This window comes from Microtus pennsylvanicus, chromosome 11 (genome assembly GCF_037038515.1).
Source record: "Microtus pennsylvanicus isolate mMicPen1 chromosome 11, mMicPen1.hap1, whole genome shotgun sequence".
Lineage (NCBI taxonomy): Eukaryota > Metazoa > Chordata > Mammalia > Rodentia > Cricetidae > Microtus > Microtus pennsylvanicus.
The window spans coordinates 69612299-69631760 of NC_134589.1; the positions used below are offsets into that span (position 1 = coordinate 69612299).

Genomic DNA, 19462 nt, shown 5'->3' on the forward strand with positions numbered 1-19462 from the left:
ACCAAGATTATTCCAAAGGAGTTGAATAAAAAGAGATGACAAAGCCAACAGAAGTTAGAAATCATGGCATTTACCTCTTTTCTTTTCCTAACCTTTCAAAGCTTTGTTTTCTCTCTGAGTTCTATTTTCTCTTTAAAACAAGATGTGTTTTTGTTCTGCTTTTTTGTTTGTTTGTTTGTTTTACTGTTCTTAGATATGTAATTTAGGATGTTGTAAGAGATGCCTTTAGGTGAAAATTTGAATATAAGTATATTCATTCTAAAGAAGCCTACCTAGACTTTGGAATAAGGGGTGGGGGGATGAAGAGACAACTCAGCAGAGAAGAACACTGGTGTGGACTATTATTTTAAGATGTGTTACATTTGTTTGTGCTGTGGAACATTTGTTTAATGATGCAAAGATGTGTTGTATTCTTTTATATTGCATTTGTTTAACTCTATGAAGCTGTGTTACTTTGCTTGTCTGAAACGCCTGACTGGTCTAATAAACAGCTGCATGGTGGATAGCAAGGCAGGAGAGAGGATAGGTGGGGCTGGCAGACAGAATAAATAGAAGGAGAAAAAGAGAAGCAAGAAAGATCAAGGAACAAGAGAAAGAGGAGCACTCAAGGGGCCAGCAACCCAGCTACAGAACCAGCAATGGAGGGAGGGAGAGAGGAAGGAAGCAAGGAAGGCAGAAAAGAAAGAGAAAGAAGGAAAAAAAGAAATGCATATAAAATAGAGAAGAATAAAATCCCAGAGGCAAAATATAAAGAGGGTAATTTAAGAAAAGCTGGCTAGAAGCAAGCCAAGCTAAGGCTGGGCATTGACAAGTAAGAATAAGCCTCCATGTATTTATTTGGGAGCTGGGTGGTGGGCTGCCAAAAAGAGCAAAGAATCAAAAGAGTTTAAAAACAAAACAAATCCAAAAAGCCAACAACAGAGCACTGACTGTTCTTACACAGAGGACTAAGGTTCCTTTCCCATCACCCACATCAGGGACTTCACAATTGCTTGTCAACTCCAGCAGCAGCGAGTGCAACGCCCTCTTCCTGCCTCTGTGGGCACTGCGTCCACATGGTGTAAAATACTTTCAGGTAGGCACTCATACATACAGAAAATAAACTTTAAAATAATCTTTTAAATTCCACTCAGAGAAAATAGATTTTAGTGTGGTTTTGAGATAAATGAAAACAAATCAAGGTTAGGATACATTTTTTAATTTTTATTTTGTTTTTGAGACAGGGTTTCTCTGTGCAGTCTTGACTGTCCTGGAAACCTGTCTGTTTCCAGAGTGCTGGGATTAAAGGCATGCCTGGCTGGAGGCTAAATTTTTATATATTTATTTAAAATTTATTTATTTACTTAGCAAGACAGGGTTTCTCTGTATAACAGTCCTGGATGTCCTGGAACTCACTTTGTAAAACCAGGCTGGCCTCAAACTCATAGAGATACATCCACCTGCCTCTGCCTCCCAAATGCTGGGCTTAAAGGTCTGGCAAGGATAAATTTTTATATGTCATTACTGCTTGCTTCTTGGGTCTGACAGTAGTTTCAGACTCTGCTCTTTTTCTGTGTGCTACTTCACAGCAGGCATGAGACGTTTGATGAATTAGGTAAGCTGTACTTTCCCCTGACGTTGTGAAACTCATGGCATAACGTGACATTTTAATCAGCAGTGCACATCTGTGAAGGACTTTGTCATCAGCGTGGAGCAGGAAAAACCAAAGGAGAAGGAAGGTGGCTAAGATTACTTATTGATATCACTAGTTACGTTGTGTAACTAACCAGTTTCTACTTCGGTTGGGGCCTTAAAAGTCAAAAAGTCTATGTAGGGTTAAAAAAATAAATAAAAATAAAAGAAGCCCAGAAATTACTTGCCTAGAAAGGAAGTGTGAATTATTCACCTTAATGTAAACTCCTAAAAGAGGAATTAAAACTGCCTTTAAATTTTGAACTCAGGTTTTCTTCCTAACAAGGTTAAGCAAACTCTCTACCAGTAACCTACACCCCTAACCCTTTTTTGAGAAAGAGTCCTGCTAAATTACCCAGGTTGGTCATGGATTCAACATCATCTCATTTTCCAGTACCCAGAACTCCAGGAGTACAGCACCACCTTTGGATTAAAACTACTATTTAATGTGTTAAGCCCGGACCCTCAGTATTAACTAAATACTTGCTGTTAGAAGTTGTGTGCTGAGTGGTAAAGTAACTTCCCTAAGACCTTAGATTCCAAGGTCAACAATGGGAGAGGAAGAGTGGGGAGTGCCGATCCACTGTGAGCGTACTTCGGGGTGACTATGTTATGAATAAGCTAACGTCAAAATTAAAATGACCTCTCAGTCTTACAGTTGAAAAGGCTTCCTTTTTAACGTCATCACACATTTTTTTTTTCTTTTCACCTTGACCTCTCCAAACCTGCCAGACCTGATTAGACCGCTTTCGAACTTAGAGCAATACTCCTGCCTCGGCCTCTCAGCTGCTACCAGGTTCGGCCAGTGACACTGACATACACATATATTTTAACATCTCTCTTTAAAAAGTCTCTTGCCCTCTACAGCCGGCATAGCAGTAGCTGAGTCAGTAGCGGTGGCTGGGTCTCGACAGCAGACGATGACGTCTGTCCCAGGTAATCCTCAGAGAATCCCAGAAAAGGAGCGGGGTCGTCCTACTTCACTCGGATGCCCGATCTGTCAGGGAGGTGACGTTCTCCACGCCGGGGATTTTCGTAGTGGCCACACATGCCACTTCCGGTGGGCCGCGGGAGTCAGTGACGTGGCGGGCGAGTCCGTGCACGGTCCTCCGGGCCCGGACACGGGACTGTCAGGTGGCCTCGGGGCAGCTCCGCCGGGACAGAGCGCCGCCAGCCGGAACCGGAAGTGCCACGTGTCCCCACTGTGCCTGCGCGGCCGGCGGCTCCGCCCAGGACCTCCCTCCTCTCCGGGTTCGGCTGGCGCCTCCGAGCCCGGCGTTCTCGGCCCCACCGGCCTGAGTCCCGAGCCTCTCCGCGCCCAGGCCGGGTCGTGGCCGCCGGCGGGCTGAGGAGACCGAGACGCCATGCCTCGGCCTTGACGTGCCGCCCTCGCGTGTCCCGCTTCTCCGGCCTTCAGCTCCCTTCCCTCGGCTTTCTTCTTAGAGCTCTTGGCTTGGCGCTGCGATCGACCCCGAGGACTCAGTCCTACCCTGAGAACTCCGGGCGCCATGGCCCAGCCCGGGATCCCGGCTGCCCGCGGCCTTCAGGGCCAGAACGGGGCCGCCTCGGCCTCGGGGTCTCCCTACACCAACGGTGAGTGCCGCATGGGGGCGGGGAGGACGGCACGGCCAGGACCCGGGAGACCTCCCAGCTGGGTCTGCCGCGGGGAGTGGCAGGTGACGGCTCGGCCCCGGGAGCCGCGGCAGACCTGCACCTGCAGCCCCGCGCTGGGGGCACAGTTTCACATGTATTTATACATTCGGCCAGCAAACAGTAAGCACCTGCGCTCTGCAGCGTCCGAGAGAAACAAGGGGTGTAAAAGAATCGCAGACGAAATCAGTTCTTCAGAACTGCCTTACAGGGGAGGTCATAGTGTCTAGGTGTCATCGCCCTCCGCGCCAACCTCAGTCCGGTGTCCTGGAGGGCAGGGTTCATCTCGGGTCTGTGAGCTCGGAGCGCAGTGGGGTGCGGATCGTGTTTATTAGCCCGAGTTTGCGGAGATGAATGAATGACTCCGTCTTTGGCAGACCCCTTTAGGACTCCTCATTCTTCCAGGGATCTTTCTCCAAGGATCTTCCCACAGCTGTCCCTGGGTCGCCTGTGCAGTTTTGTGGTTGTGGACAAGCCAAATAGATGGAAGGCTAGAGGTCGTTTCTAGAGGACTCTTCCTCACTTGGGACGTAGACACAACTCTCTGAACCGGGGGAGAGTGTACATCTGGCACTATGGTTTATCATTTGGCATGAGAATATCTTATAATTTGATATCTCTTCTAGGATTCCTGAAGCTTTTTCTACAGCATGAATTGCTAAATGTATTTTAATTGATATAATAAAGACACATTTTCTGCCTACCTACAAATTAGCCTACAAATCTTTGCTTTGTGGGAAGAAGACAGAGAGAATAATACTCAAGCACTTACTGTGCCCATTGGAGTTAGAGAAAATAGCCAGTGAGTAAAATTGCTGGTTACAATGTGTTTAAAGAAGACTACTGTTTTCTTTCCAAAAAGGGCTCTTTATAAGACTTAAAAATGTCCGTGGGTAGGCAGCTATGTGGGCAGGGCAAGAGAAGCTAGAGGCATTGACAAGTCAACTTGAATTGGTTCTTAAGTTTATACTAACAAATTATGTAAACTACATTTTCTTCTGTGACAGCAACATTGCACAGAAGATGAAACCATTCCCTTTAAGGTGAGAACAAGCAAGGTCTCTGGAATAGGTTTTTCTTGCAAATTGCACTTAAATGGCAAATTCTGTAAATGTGCCTGTGAGCTTCCATGGAAGTATAGTTGTTCGGATTTTGAGACGCTGCAGGAATTTAATCAGGATGATAGGCTATGCTTTGAGACAGTGTCTCACTTTCCAGTTGGCCTGAAACTTGTGGCGATCCTCCTGTCTCAGCTGCTCTAGTGCCGGGATTACAGAGCTGGAATTTCCATGTCCCACTTACTTCATTAGTTTGGTCAAAGCTAAATGTACACCTGTTGCACATCCATGTTCTGACCTTGACCGTAAGAGAGAATAAGGTGGGTTGTTTGGATCCATTTGGGAATTCAGATATGGAGCTAGTGATTGTGGTTCAGTGTGATAGGGGCTGGGAAAAAAAATGTCATCAGAGTAAGGAATAGAGTCATATGCCCGCAAATAGAAAACTCTTTGGTTTTTTGAGACAAGCTTTCTCTTTGTAGCCCTAGCTGTCTTAGAACTCGCTCTGTAGACCAAGCTGTCCTCGAACTCACAGAGATATACCTGTCTGTGCCTCCTGAGTGCTGGAATTAAAGGTGTGCACCACCACTGTCCGGCTTTTATTTATTTTAAATTGTGTGTGTGTTTGTGTCTGTGTGTTTGTGTGCACTCACGGGTGCCCACATAGGCCAAAGTTGTAGGATCCTCTAGAATTGGAGTTCGGGTCGTTGTGAGCCGCCTGACATGGACTCTGGTAATTGAAGTTGGGTCCTCTGGAGGAGCAATTCCAGCTCCTAACTGCTGCTAAACAGTTATCTCTTTAAGCCACATTTTTAACTTAAAAAAAAAATAAGTTGTGTGTGTGTGTGTGCTTACACTTAGTTTCTGTGTATATATATGTCACGTGTGAAGGTGCCCTCAGAAACCAAAAGAGGGCATCGGATGCCCTGGAGCTGGAGCTACAGGCAGTTGTGAGCTACCTGATATGGGTGCTTACTGCTGAAATTGGGTCCTTTGGAAGAGCAGCAAGTGCTCTTACCCGCTGAACCACTGGTTCAGCCCCTTTTATGGGCAGTCTTTATTCAGAAACAGGCTCTGCATAAAGGTGGTGGCTAGTCCCTCCTACTGGCTGTTGTGGCCGAGCTCTGTTTATTGTTTTCAGAATGGGCAGAAACTGAGCTGCCGTAATTCTTTGTGTACCTCTGTACTACGTAGGCCAGAGATAACACTCGGTGAAGCACCTGCTTAGCTTGTACAAGGTTTTGGGTTCAATGCTCAGCACTGCTGGAAGAAAAAGGCAAAGTTCCGAGAATGCATCATTGTTGCATGTAGTAGCTGGTGAACTGCTTCTCTGTCTCTGCGGTTGGCAGGGCTCTGGGGAGAGAGACTAACAGGAGCTAGCTAGCACTCCCACCGCCTCTGGCCAATGGCACAGTAGCATCTGATTACTTCCTCACTCTTCTTGAACTAGAGCGGGAATCAGGGATCAGAGCCTTATTTTGGGTTTCCTTATATAGGTATATACCTATATCTGCAGCTCAGGATCCCTCCCTTTTTGTTTTTTGAGGCAAGGTTTCTCTATGTAACTGCTCTGGTTGTCCTGGAACTCATTCTGTAGATCAGGCTGGCCTCAAACTCAGAGATCTGCCTGCCTCTGCCTTTCTAGTACTGGGATTATTTTGGGTTTTTTTTGTTTGTTTTTGTTTTTGTTTTTTGAGACAGGGTTTCTCTGTGGTTTTGGAGCCTGTCCTGGAACTAGCTCTTGTAGACCAGGCTGGTCTCGAACTCATAAAGGCGTGCACCACCACCTGGCACTTTCCTCCTTTTGTTGCTCTTTTATGGTGCTGAGGAGCGAACCCAACCAAGCTCTCTGCATGCTGGGCCAACACTTCCCTGCTGAGCTACATCCTTAATGCACCCCCAGTCCTGCTTTTTTTTTTTTTAAGATTTATTTATTTATTTGTTATGTACACAGTGTTCAGCCTCCATGTATGCCTGCAGGCCAGAAGAGGGCACCAGATCTCATTACAGATGGTTGTGAGCCACCATGTGGTTGCTGGGAATCAAACTCAGGACCTCAGGAAGAGCAGTCAGTGCTCTTACCCTCTGAGCCATCTCTCCAGCCCCCCACCCCTGCTTTTTAAACGTGTGTGCGTGCGTGTGTGCGTGCGCGCGCACACACACACACACACATACACACACGCGCGCACACACACACGCACACATACACATATATATGAGTGCCATCAGAGGCCAGAAGAGGGTGTTTAATTCCCTGGAGCTGGAGTTACATGGAGTTGTGAACCATGTGGAACTGACCTCCAATCATCTGAAAGAGAGGCAAATGCCCTTAACCACACTTTCAGCCCTTTTTTGTTTGTATTTTTTGAGACTGAGTTCAGGTAGCCCAGACTGACCTTAAGCTAACTGTAGCAAAGAATTCCGTAAATTGCTGATCCTCAGGCCCCCACCTCACAAGTGCTGTGGTTATAGGTAAATACCATCACAACTTTTGTACTTTTAAATTTTGAGAGAGTCTCAGTGAGTTTCTCAGGCTGACCTCAAGCTCATTCTGTAGTTCGGGTTGGCTTTGAACATGTGATCCTCCTACCTCAGCCTCCCAAGTTATAGGCCTGAACTGCCAGGACCAGCCTTCTCCATGGACTTTGATGTGAGGGAGGTAGTTAACTCAGTGTGTTTTAACTGCTTAGTAGGCTTACTAGGCAGCTTATAAATCATGGTTTTTGTATTAATTGGCGTGATGCTACCCGAAGGATTCTTTTAATTTTATGTTTGATTTATGAAGAATAATAAGGAACAATTATTTTAAAAGTTATATCAGTTAGTTTTTTGTTTTAGGGTTGCTGGGGATTGAGCACATGGTCTCACATAGCTAGCAAGCTTGCTGTCATAGAGCTAAAATATCCAGGCATTCCTCCCCGCTTTTTATTTGTTTTTTGGGGTTTTTTTTGGTTTTTTCGAGACAGGGTTTCTCTGTGGCTTTGGAGCCTGTCCTGGAACTAGCTCTGTAGACCAGGCTGGTCTCGAACTCACTGAGATCCGACTGCCTCTGCCTCCCGAGTGCTGGGATTAAAGGCGTGCGCCACCACCGCCCGGCATCCCGCTTTTTATTTGTTTGTTTGAGACAGGGTTTCTCTGTAGCTTTGGAGCCTGTCCTGGAACTAGCTCTTGTAGACCAGGCTGGCCTCCAACTCACCGAGATCCCCCTGCCTCTGCCTCCCGAGTGCTGGGATTAAAGGCGTGCGCCATCACCATCCGGCTCCTCCCCACTTTTGATACAGTGTCTTGCTAGTTTAGCAACGCTGGCCTGAATGTCTGTGTGTGTTTGTGTGTGCATCATCCTTCTTCCTCTGCCGCTGCTGTCATTTTCTCTTAGGACAGAATCTAACTGGGTATCCATCGTTGGCCTACAACACTGTGTAGAGCAGGCTGGCCTTAAACTTGATGGGGTCCTCCTGTCTCTGCCTCCAGATTGTTAGAGTTATACAAGTATGCCATAACATCCAGTTTAAAGCAGTGGTTTCTAAGGTCCATTCCAAAATCTATGTGAACTATCAGTCCATGAGGCATGCCCTCTTCCAGGTGTTAGGATTCTGTTGAGTTATTTATCCGTTTGTTTCTGGAGGTTTGGGAGGCCTGAAACAGTGTCTTCTGTAGCTCAGGCAGACCTCTAGCTCACAGCGGTCCTCCAGTATCGTCTCCCAAGTACTAGAGCTACAAGTGTGAGTTACTGCCTGAAGGTTCCTATTGCTGTGAAGACACCATGACCATGACAACTCTTATAAAGGAAAACATAATGGGGTGGCTCACAGTTTTAGAGGTTTAGTCCGTTGTCATGGAGGGACATGGATGTGTGAAGCAAACATGGTGCTGGAGCTGAGAGTCCTACAGTTTGATCAGTAGGCAACAAGAAGTGATCTGAACCACTGAGTGTGGCTTGATCGTGTATGAGCCTCAAAGCCTGCCTCCACAGTGACACAAGGCCTTATCCTTCAATAAGGCCATGCCTATTCCTAAAAGCCACACTTCCTATTAATGCCACTCCCCATGAGCTTAAGGGAGCCGATTACATTCAAACTACCACAGTTACCATGCCTGGCTTCCATGAGTCTTGTAGAATGTAAATTTACTAAAGTTAGACCTGGGGTCTCAATTGTACCCTTGTTACGAGTTCCTCTTTGATTCTGACGCTGCTGTTGGCATGAACGTGAAGCACTTTTCTATACTGAACTGATGTTCTTTTGCTTTGCTACTTTTTTTTTGTCTAATTTGGCCACTGTGGTTGTTTGAATGAAAATGGCCCCTATGGGCTCATAGAGAGTGGCACTTTTAGGAGATGTGGACTTGTTGAAGGAAGTGTGTCACTGGGTGCTTTGAGGTTTCAGATGCTCAAGCCAGGCCCAGTGTGCCTCTCTTTTCCTGCTGCCTGCGGATTCAGAGGTAGAACTCTCGGCTCCTTCTCCAGCACCATCACAGTCTGTCTGTGATGCCACCATGTTCCCTGCCATGAATGATAATGGACTTAAACCTCTGAACCTGTAAGCCAGGTCCAGTTAAATGTTTTCCTTTATAAGAGTAGCCACGGTCAGGCAGTGGTGGCGGATGCCTTTAATCCTAGCACTTAGGAGGCAGAGGCAGACAGATCTCTGTGAATTCAAGGTCCAGGCCAGCCTGGTCTACAGAATGAGATCCAGGACAGCCAGGGCTACACACAGAGAAACTCAATCTTGAAAAACAAAGCAAACAAACAAAAAGTGTTGCTGTGGTCACGGTGTTTCTTCAGTGCAATTGAACCCTAACTAAGACAGCTTCTGTTCCCACATGCTCCCTAGACTGTCCTTAATAGAGCCACAGATGACTACCTGTAAAAATGTTAGTCCTGGCTCTTGGCAGGCAGAGCAGAGGATCAAGGAATTCAGGCCAGATGTCTTTCCTACGTTATGAATTCAAAACCAACTATGACATCTGAGATGCTGTCTTAAGAACAAGAAAACTAACAACCAAAAACCCTAAATCCCATGGAGTCAGAGAGATGGCTCAGTCGTTAAAAGAACTTCTTGCTCTTCTAGAAGATCCAAATTCCATTGCCAGCACCCACATTATGCAGCTCACAACTACTTGTAACTCAAACCCTAGGGGATCCAACACCTCTGACCTATGTGGGTACTCGCATATAGATACACATACATAATTGAAAGTAATAAAAGAAAAAATTATAAAATACAAAAACTGGAAAAAGTATTTAAATTTGTTTGTTTGTTTGGTTTGTTGAAGACAGGGTCTCACTATGAAGCTCTGGCTGTCCTGGAACTCACTATGAGACTACTGGCTTTGCTTCCCTAGCAGTGGAATATAAGGTGTGCATCACCATGCCCAGCTACTTATGTAGGGTTTTTAAGGCAATCTTAGTAGGGAAATGAGAAGTAGATAGGGAATTAGGGGAAACAAAGGACTTTGAGAAATAGTTGTCCCTCACCCTCCACCCCCTTACTTAAAGATAATAGAGTGCAAACACTGACTGGGAACTAAATTGCCCAGTAATTGCTATGAAGGGACTGTTGTGTGAATGGGGTGTTACTACAGGTGTTTCTAAGCCCCTGTGAGGTCTGTGGGAGAGGGAGGGGCGCTGCCTCTTGGAGGACACTTAAATGGCTAAGAAGAGGTCAGTAGTAAAGGAAGAAACACTGCTTCTGTCTGCTTGCTCTCACACAGCAGAGAGCCCTCCTGTGACCACGCTGGGGTGTGGGCACATACACTTCAGTGCAACGACTCCAAAGAACCTGTCCTTGTTCAGTTGTGACCCCGTCTACCTGCAGATACAACAGATTCTTGAGGTCAAATAAGGATTCAGCCCCAGAAGTTGTTTCAGACACCAGTACCAAGTCCAGACTTCTCACCTGTGCTTCTGATTGGTTAGATTGGTGAACCCCGTGACCTTTCTGCTTGGATGTAGTAATTTGATAGACAGTTCACAGAACATGAGGAAACATTTGTAATGGTTCGTATGAGCAAGCAGGGGAGTGGGGAAGAGCAACCCTCTTAGACTGTGTCTTCAGCAACCTTGAAGGTCATCACATCTATAGGATGGGATAGTTTTATGACAATGACCAGGTATATAATAGGGAAGCCCACCCTAACACGGTCTCTGTTGCCTAGGGCTGGCCTCATATTCTGAGGTCACGGAGATCCTCCTGCCTCAACCTCTGGAATATTGAGATATATGGGTATGAGCTACCATACTTGGCATTGGTATGCACATTTAAAACAACCTTTTATTTTACTTATATACTGTATGCTTGCGTGTATGTGTGGTAAGGTATATACATATCGTGGTGCATACATGTGGAGGGCAGAGGACATCTTTGATGAGTTGATTATCTTCCACTGTTATGACTTCAAGTTGTCAGTTTGCATGGCATATACCTTTCCCCGATAAGCCATCTCAGTAGCCCAAATTTTAGAACATTGCTACCCCCAGAGACAAGCAAAACCCTTCGGCTGTCACTCCAGTGCCCCAGCCACGAATTGGTTTTTGTGTCTGAGTTTTCCTATTCTGGACATTGTATATAGGTTAATTATACAATGCAAGTCTAATTACACCCTCCTGTGTCTGGCTTCTTTCAACTAAAAGATTGTGTGTGGTGGTGGGACGTGAACTCCGGGCCTCATACATAGCAACAGACACTGTTCTGCTGAGCGAGAACTCTAGTCCCAACAGACGGTGATTTTTTTTTTTTTAAGGATTTTTTTAGTTAGTTATGTATACAACATTCTGCCTGCATATATGCTCTCATGCCAGAAGAGGGAGCCAGATCTCATTACAGATGGTTGTGCGCCACCATGTGGTTGCTGGGAATTGAACTCAGGACCTCTGGAAGAGCAGCCAGTGCTTTCAACCACTGAGCCATCTCTCCAGCACCGAATACGATGATATTTTTAAGGTTTATTCATTTATAGCATTTTGCAGTGCTTTATTTTTGCGATCAAATCCTATTCCACTGTATAGATATATCCCACAGGGTTATCCTCCTTCTGTTGATGGTGGTTGTCTCCATTTTGGGGATATTGTTTTAGTCACTGTGGTAGTGCTATGAAGAGATACCATGACCATGGCAATTCTTTTTTGTTTGTTGTTGAGACAGGGTTTCTCTGTGTAACAGTCCTGGCTGTCCTGGAACTTGCTTTGTAGACCAGGCTGGCCTCCTCGAACTCACAGATATCTGCCTGCCTCTGTCTCCCAAGTGCTGGGATTAAAGTTGTGTGCCACCACCACCCGGCAAGACCAAGACAACTCTTTGTTTTTCAAGACAGGATTTTTTTTTTTGAGGCTGGGTTTCTCTGTAGCTTTGTAGCCTGTACTATAACTAGCTCTTGTAGACCAGATTGGCCTCGAACCCACAGAGATCCGCCTGCCTCTACCTCCCCAGTGTGAATGTTGGGATTAAAGGCATGCACCATCACCATTTTTGACCTAGACAACTCTTAAAAAAGGAAACATTTAATTGGCACAGCTTGCTTACAGTTACAGAGGTATCCTCCATTATTATCATGGCAGGAGACATGGTGGCATACATGGCACTGGAGCAGTAACTGAGAGGTACGTCCTGACCTACAGGCCACAGGAAGAGAGAGAGAGAGAGGACTGGGCTTGGCCTCAAAACACCCCAGGGACGTACTTCTTCCAACAAGGTCAAACCTCCTAGTCCTTCTCAAATAGTGCCATTCCCTGATGACTAAGCATTCACATATATGAGCATATGGAGCCATTCTTATTCAAATCACCACATTCTTCTCCCTGGTTTACATAAGCTCATCATGCAGAATGCATTTAGTCCAACTTCAAAGGTTTCCATATTCTTTCAGTCTCAACACTGTTTAAAAGTCCAAAATTGAGGCCAGCATTTGTGGCTCATGCCTTTAATCCCAGCACTTGGGAGGCAGAGACAGGCAGGTCTCTTGAGTTCAAGGCCAGCTTGATCTACAGAGTGAGTTCTAGGACAAGCCACAGCTACATAAACCCTGTCTCAAAAAAACAAAACAAACAAACACACCCCCCAAAACAAAATTCATGTCCCTTCTGAGACTCAATAGGATTCTCTTAGCTGTAAGCCTCTGTAAAATCAAAATAAAAAAGCAGATCACATGCTTCCAACTTGCAATAGCACAGAATGTACATTACCATTCCAAAAGGAAGGAAAGGGAGCATAGTAAGGAAATACTGGGCCAAAGCAGGACATAAAACCAGCAGGGCAAACTCCAAATTCTGCGTCTTTATGTCTGATATCAAAGTGCTCTTCATGTCTCAGCTCCTTTCAGCTTTGTTGACTGTTGGTTCCGCGCCTGGTCTGTAGCTCTCTTTGTCAGGCATCTGACGAATCTGGCATCTCCATCATCTTAAAGTCTTCAGGGCTTTCAGGCTTCCCTTTCATAGCTTCACACAGTGGTCTCTCTAAGCTTCCATGCAGGGATGCCCCTGACACACATGTGGCCTTAGTGGCTTTCCTTAGCCTTGGAGGGAGATCCCAAAACCATTTCTTTGTATCCTTAACTCTAAAGCCAGAACCACATGGCCAAAGCTGCCAAGTTCTGATGCTTGATCGGGCTGGAACTTGGCCCCCTTGTTCAGTTATGTCTGCACCATTTTTTTGTTGTTGTTGTTGTTGTACGTAGTTTCCTTTACTCCCTAAATTTTTCCTTAATTCCTTTTCACAGCTAGAAGCCTAACTGAGTCGGGTCTTACCCTGCGGTCACCACTCTCTTTATTTCATTTTGCTCCAGGCTTTTCTTTCAACCTTTTATCTCCTGGAGCACTAGAGATAAAAGCTCCATTACATTTCCTGGTGCTCCTTTCTCCTCAAACTGTACATTTTCTATTTCTTCTTGCCTCACTTGCTCCTTTTTATTGTAGATCAGGCAGGTGATTAGGAGAAGGACAAGAAGCAGCCACATTCTTTGCCATACTATTACAAGAATAATCTCTAGTCCACCTACTACTGTTCTTCCCCTCTGAATCCCCTCTGAAATTTCTTGAGCGGGCCTCCACAATTCAAATTGCTTTCAGCACTGTCTTCCATGCTCCTACTAGGGTGGCCCATTAAGCCCCATTTACAGTATCCAACTGCTTTTCTAATCTGAATCCCAAGGTCTTTCAGATTCCTCCAGAAAGAAACACAGCCAGACCTGTCACAATACTCTAATCTTTTGGGTTAGTCACTGTTCTATTGCTATGAAGAGACACCATGACCAAAGTAATTTTTAAAAATTATTTATTTATGAGGGCCCTCTCTGCATGTACACCTGCATGCCTAAAGAGGGCATCAGAACTCATTATAGATGATGGTTGTGAGCCACCATGTAGTTGCTGGGAATTGAACTCAGGACCTCTGGAAGAGCAGCCAATGCTCTTAACTGCTGAATCATATCACCAGCCCCGCAAGGTAACCTTTTTTTTTTTTAGATCAGGTTTCTCTGTAGTTTTAGAGCCTGTCTTGAAACTAGCTCTTGTATCTTGAAGACCAGGCTGGCCCCAAACTCAGAGATCTGCCTGCCTCTGCCTCCCGAGTGCTGGGATTAAGGACATGCGCAACAACCACCCGGCTCCCAAGGTAACTCTTAAAAAGGGGAGCATTTAATTGGGGGCTTGCTTACAATTTTAGAGGCTTAGTTCATTATCATCAAGGTGGGGAGATGGCAGCCCGACATACACTATAAGCAGCGCTGCTCTGAACATTTGTGTAAGGTTGCTGTGCAGCCTAAAGGAATTGTAGGATCATACAGTAACTGTTTCAGATGTTGGGGGCAGGGATGGCAGCTGCATGAGTTAATATTCCCACCAGCATGCTGACTTGTTACTGTCACGGCCACCCTCGTCCCGCAAGGATGACGCCACCACCAGAGCTCTTCTCACTGCAGTTTATTCCAGGACTTGATTCACTTTCTCTCTCTTTTCTTCTCCCCGGGCAAACCTCTCCCAGCCCTTAAGTAGACACGGGCTGCCAATCCCGGATTGCCAGGTGGGCACTGCCCATAGGCCCACGCATATGCAAGCAGCTGATAATCATTGCGTGATCATAGCATAGGTCAGACTTTAGCCATAGGAGTTGATTATACATCTCCATCAGGTGTGACACCAGGTAGCTCGCTACATGTTACTTCTTTTTTGTTTTAACCACCTGGCTTGTCTGAGAGGTTCTCATTTGCCATTCTCCAGTGGCTAGTATGTTGAATAAATGAATGTCTGGTTTTAGATTGATTTTATTTATTTATATGTCTGTGTGAGTCTGTGTGTATGTGTGTGTGTGTGCAGGTGCAGGTGCAAGTGCCTTTGCCTGTGTGGGGCCAGAAGAGGGCCTGAGATCCCTCGGAGCTGGAGTCAGGTGGTTGTGGGATACTTGGCTTGTTCTCTGAGTGCTGGACACTAGTCTTCATGATGACACATCAAGTTCTCTTACCTCCTGAGCCGTCTCTGAAGCTCCAAGTTAATGTCTTTACACATAATTATTAAGTGTGTATGTCTTATTTCCTTTTCTTTCTTTCTCCCCACCCCCAACAGTATTCGTCTGTGTAACAGCCCTGACTGTCCCAGAACTTGCTTTGTATTTCAAGCTGGCCTCGATTACACAGAGATTCATCTGTCTCTGTCTCCCTGGAACTAAAGCAGTGGTTCTCAATCTTCTTAAAGCTACAACCCTTTAATACAGTTCCTCATGTGGTGACCCCAACCATAAAATTATTTTTGTTACTACTTCATAACTGTAATTTTGCTACTGTTGTGAATCATGATATAAATAGCTGTGTTTTCTGATGGTCTTAGGCGACTCCCGTGAAAGGGTCATGCAACTCCCAAAGGGGTCGAGACCCACAGGTTGAGAATTGTTAGATTAAAGGCATGTGCCACCATGCCCAGCTTATGTATGTTTTCTTTTTTTTAATAACTTTTTTAAAAAACATTTATTTATTTATTTATTATGTATATAATATTCTTTCTGCGTGTATGCCTGAAGGCCAGAAGAGGGCACCAGACCTCATTTCAGATGGTTGTGAGCCACCATGTGGTTGCTGGGAATTGAACTCAGGACCTTTGGAAGAGCAGGTAATGCTCTTAACCGCTGAGCCATCTCTCCAGCCCCCTGTATGGTTTTTTTTTGTTGTTGTTTTTTGTTTTTTTTTTTTTTTGGTTTTTCAAGACAGGGTTTCTCTGTGGTTTTGGAGCCTGTCCTGGAACTAGCTCTAGTAGACCAGGCTGGTCTTGAACTCACAGAGATCTGCCTGCCTCTGCCTCCCGAGTCCTGTATGTTTTCTTAATATGACTTTTAAGATCTTCTGCTGGCTGTGCGGTGGTGGCGCCCAGCTTTAATCCCAGTATAACATGAAGGCCAGGCTTGTTGGGGTTTCTGTCCTGCCTGGTTCCCGTGGCCGGTAGATCCCAAAGAAGATCACACAGAGAGTCTGCATTATTGATAAACTGATTGACCCGTTGGCTCAGGCTTCTTATTAGCTCTTGTAACTTATATTAACCCATTATTTTTATCTATGTTAGCCACGTGGCTCAGTACCTTTCTCAGCTGGGTAGATCACATCCTGCTTCTTTAGTGATCTGGGCAGGAATGGGAGGAATGGGCTTCCTTCTTCCCAGAATTCTGTTCTCATTGCCCACCTCTACTTCCTGTCTGGTTGACCTGCCTATACTTCCTGCCTGGCCAATGAGCATTTATTTAAAAGATGATTGACAGAATACAGACAATTCTCCTGCACCGTCCCAGTACTTGGGAGGCAGACAGGTGGGTCTCTGTGAGTTTGAGGACAGCCAGGACTACACAGAGAAACCCTGTCTGGAAAACAAAAAAGAAAAGATCTGTTTGTTTTTTTAATTGTGTTGTCTACTGTTGAGTATAACAATATTTAAGGAGCCGGGTGGTGGTGGTGCAGGCCTTTAATCCCAGTACTCAGGAGGCAGAGGCAGGCGGATCTCTGGGAGTTCGAGGCCAGCCTGGTCTTCAAGAGCTAGTTCCGGGACGGGCACCAAAGCTACAGAGAAACCCTGTCTCGAAAAACAAAACAAAACAAAAAACAAAAACAAACAACCAATATTTAAGGAGAGATTAAGACTTTAATATTTTTTATGTGTATGGGTATTTTGCTTGCATGTATGCCATATATCTGTTGACTTTGGAGGTCAGAAGACAGCATTGGATCCTTTGAGACTATAAGTTAGAGATGGTTTTGAGCCATCATGTAGGTGCTGGGAATTGAACCCTGTTCCTCAGCAAAAGCAGCCAGTGCTCTTAACCATTGAGTCATTCCTTAGCCCTTGAGTATAATATTTAATATTTGTTAGTTTTGTGTGTATGTGTTTTGTTTTGTTTTGATATAGGTTCTCACTGTTGTAACCCTTGACCTGCTTGGAATTCCCTAAGTAAATCAGACTGGCCTTGAACTTCCAAAGATCCACCTCTCTCTACTTCCCAAGTGCTGGGATTATAAATTTACTCAAGCACTTGGGAGGCAGAGGTAGGCAGATCTCTGAGTTCAAGGCTAGCCTGGGTCCACAAAGCAAGTTTTAGGACAGCCAGCGCTGTTACACAGACAATAAATGAATGAATGAATGCACTAGTTGGTTTATACTTTTAATTCTAGCACTTGAGAGGCAGAGGCAGGCAGAGCTCTGTGAATGTGGGGCCAGCCTGGTCTACAGAGTGAGTTCCAGGACAGCCAGGGCTACATAGAGAAACCCTGTCTCAAAAAACACAAAAGACAAAACAAACAAACAAACAAAAATTGTATACCACTATTCCCAGTTTAGTCATGGTTGCCTTGGAATTTGCCATTTAGACCAGGCTGTCCTCATACTCACAGACTTAACCTGCTTCTGCCTCCCAAGAGCTGGGATTAAAGGCGTGCACTAACATGCTCAGCATATAGTAAATGCTCTTCACTCCTGAGCCAGTGTTCCCCGTGCCCCTTTTTTGTTTTTTTGTTTTGTTTTGTTGATCCTCCTGCAATTGTCTTCTGAGTACTATACTTATTGTTCCCTACTCCTGGGTGTTGAAATCAGGATCTTTTGTATGCGCCATGCTCTTAGCTCCTATTGTATTTTTTAATGTATTGTTACATTTGTTTGTAAGACTGATTTTTTTTTTTTCCTGTCTCATCTGAAGGTCCTGTCCAAAATACATCACAAGTGTCATCGAGCCAAGGATATGATTCCCAGCTTCCAGGATCCTACCTTCGTCCAATGCCAGCAAAGACTTTGAATCCATTCTCTGCGCATTCAAACTATGGTGGTTCTCAGGGATCTGGGCAGACTCTTAATAGACCACTTGTGGCTTCCAGTCCAGTACCACCTTCACTTCACGGTGGTCCTGTTCCCCGAGCGCCACTACCTGCTTCTCAGAACCCAGCTGCTACACCAATGCCTTCTGGTAGCTTTCTTCCTGGAGCCAACCCACCACCACCTCTGAATTGGCAATATAACTATCCATCTACAGGACCACAGACTAACCATTTTCCTCATGTAGCTCAACCAACTCTCTCTGGGAATACAAATTTAACAGCAGACCATCAGTATGCTTCTCCTGGAGACCCTGCACTTCAAACCAGCTTCGTCAAGCCAGGTATTCACTGAGGAGTGTTTGAAATGTAGAAATATAAAACTTGCACTGAGTACTTGAAACCTTAAACCTTATAGAAAGATGGTTTTAAAAAATTAATCTTTAAATAAATTTCCCTCACATCTTTAAGTTGACTTAATAGATTGCTTACATTCCTGAACTCTTACTGCTCTTGCTTTGTAGGTGTTTTGTTTCTTTTCTTTTTAAGTAGACAAGGTCTTGTCATGCTGTCTATGCTGAGCTGCAGCTCTGTACTCAGCTCCCAAACATCTGGTTCTCCAAACTATCTTCCTCTCAGTCTCTCCTAAGATTTCTAGGGACTTGTTTTTGTGCAGTCCTTCCATAGGCCTGAAAGACGACAGCTGTGGTGGCACAGGCCTTTTTAAACCTTAGCACTTGAGATACACACACACACAAAGGTTTGGTGGTGTCCTAGAAAATAATGTGTATTTTCTAGCTGTGAGGGGAAATGAATTTTTCAGATATTGCTCTGGCATGAGGACAGTCATGGTGAGAGTGAACTGAAGGGTCTGGGCTCCATCACTTGTTCAGATTTGCTTTTCTCTTTTTCTTTCAGCCTTTTTTTTTTTTTGGGTGGGGGAGACAGGATGTTCTTTAGTTTGGGCCAGCCTTGTTCTTGAGTTTACTATGCAGCTAAAGATGACCTTGAACTGGTCTCCTGCTGATGGAGAATATTGTTAAATTGCAGATGTGTTAAATTAACAGATGCCAGGACTTTGAATCAGTCTTGAATACTGTCCACTCTACCCCTCTAAGAACACTTTCAGCAGCTAACAAACTACATGCTTGATGGAAAATATCTGTATATAGTTAAGGGAATATGAATAAAAGAAGATAGCTATTGATAATAGCCATTTCATTTGAAAGTTTTTACTGTTTCATTTCTTCAGAGTATGTGTTAAGAATAAACCTGAAGATGTCAGGTTAATGAGATGGCTCAGTGGGTGAAAGTGCTTATGCAAGCTTTATCTGAGTTCGATTGGTAGAATGTGCAATGGTGGAAAGAGAGAACTAACTCCAGAAAGTTGTCCTCTGACCTCCACACAATTGTGGCATGTGTGCCTTGTATCCCTCTCATTATTCATACACATGCACACGATAATAATAAAATATGCTGGTCATGGTAGAACATGGCTGTAATCCCAGCACATGGGAAACAAGACAGGTGGACCAAGGCTTGCCTGGGCTACACAGTGATTAAGAGTGCATATTGAGACTGGACATGGTGGTGCACACATTTAATCTCAGCACTCAGGCAGAGGTAGGTAGATCTCTGTGAGTTTGAGGCCAACTTGGCCTACGAAGTAAGTTCCAGCACAGCCAGGACTGGGACAGTCATGACTGTTACACAGAAAAACCCTGTCTCAAAAAAACAAAAAAGAAAGAGTGCATATTGCTCTTAGAGGACTTGAGTTGAGTTCCCAGCACCCAAGTGGGACTTCTCCAGAGGCT

The 19462-nt window shown here is 45.0% G+C and overlaps 1 protein-coding gene across 1 annotated transcript in view; it reads left to right on the plus strand.

The window, feature by feature from the left end:
• The first annotated feature begins 2899 nt into the window (after positions 1-2899).
• The window catches only part of Sec24a (SEC24 homolog A, COPII component), a 67142-nt gene continuing 50579 nt past the window's right edge, over positions 2900-19462 (plus strand). The window contains exons 1-2 of the mRNA XM_075992707.1: positions 2900-3264; positions 17537-17992. Of these exons, the coding sequence (XP_075848822.1) occupies positions 3180-3264; positions 17537-17992 (541 nt within the window). The 5' untranslated portion in view covers positions 2900-3179. The remainder of the gene's footprint in view (positions 3265-17536; positions 17993-19462) is intronic.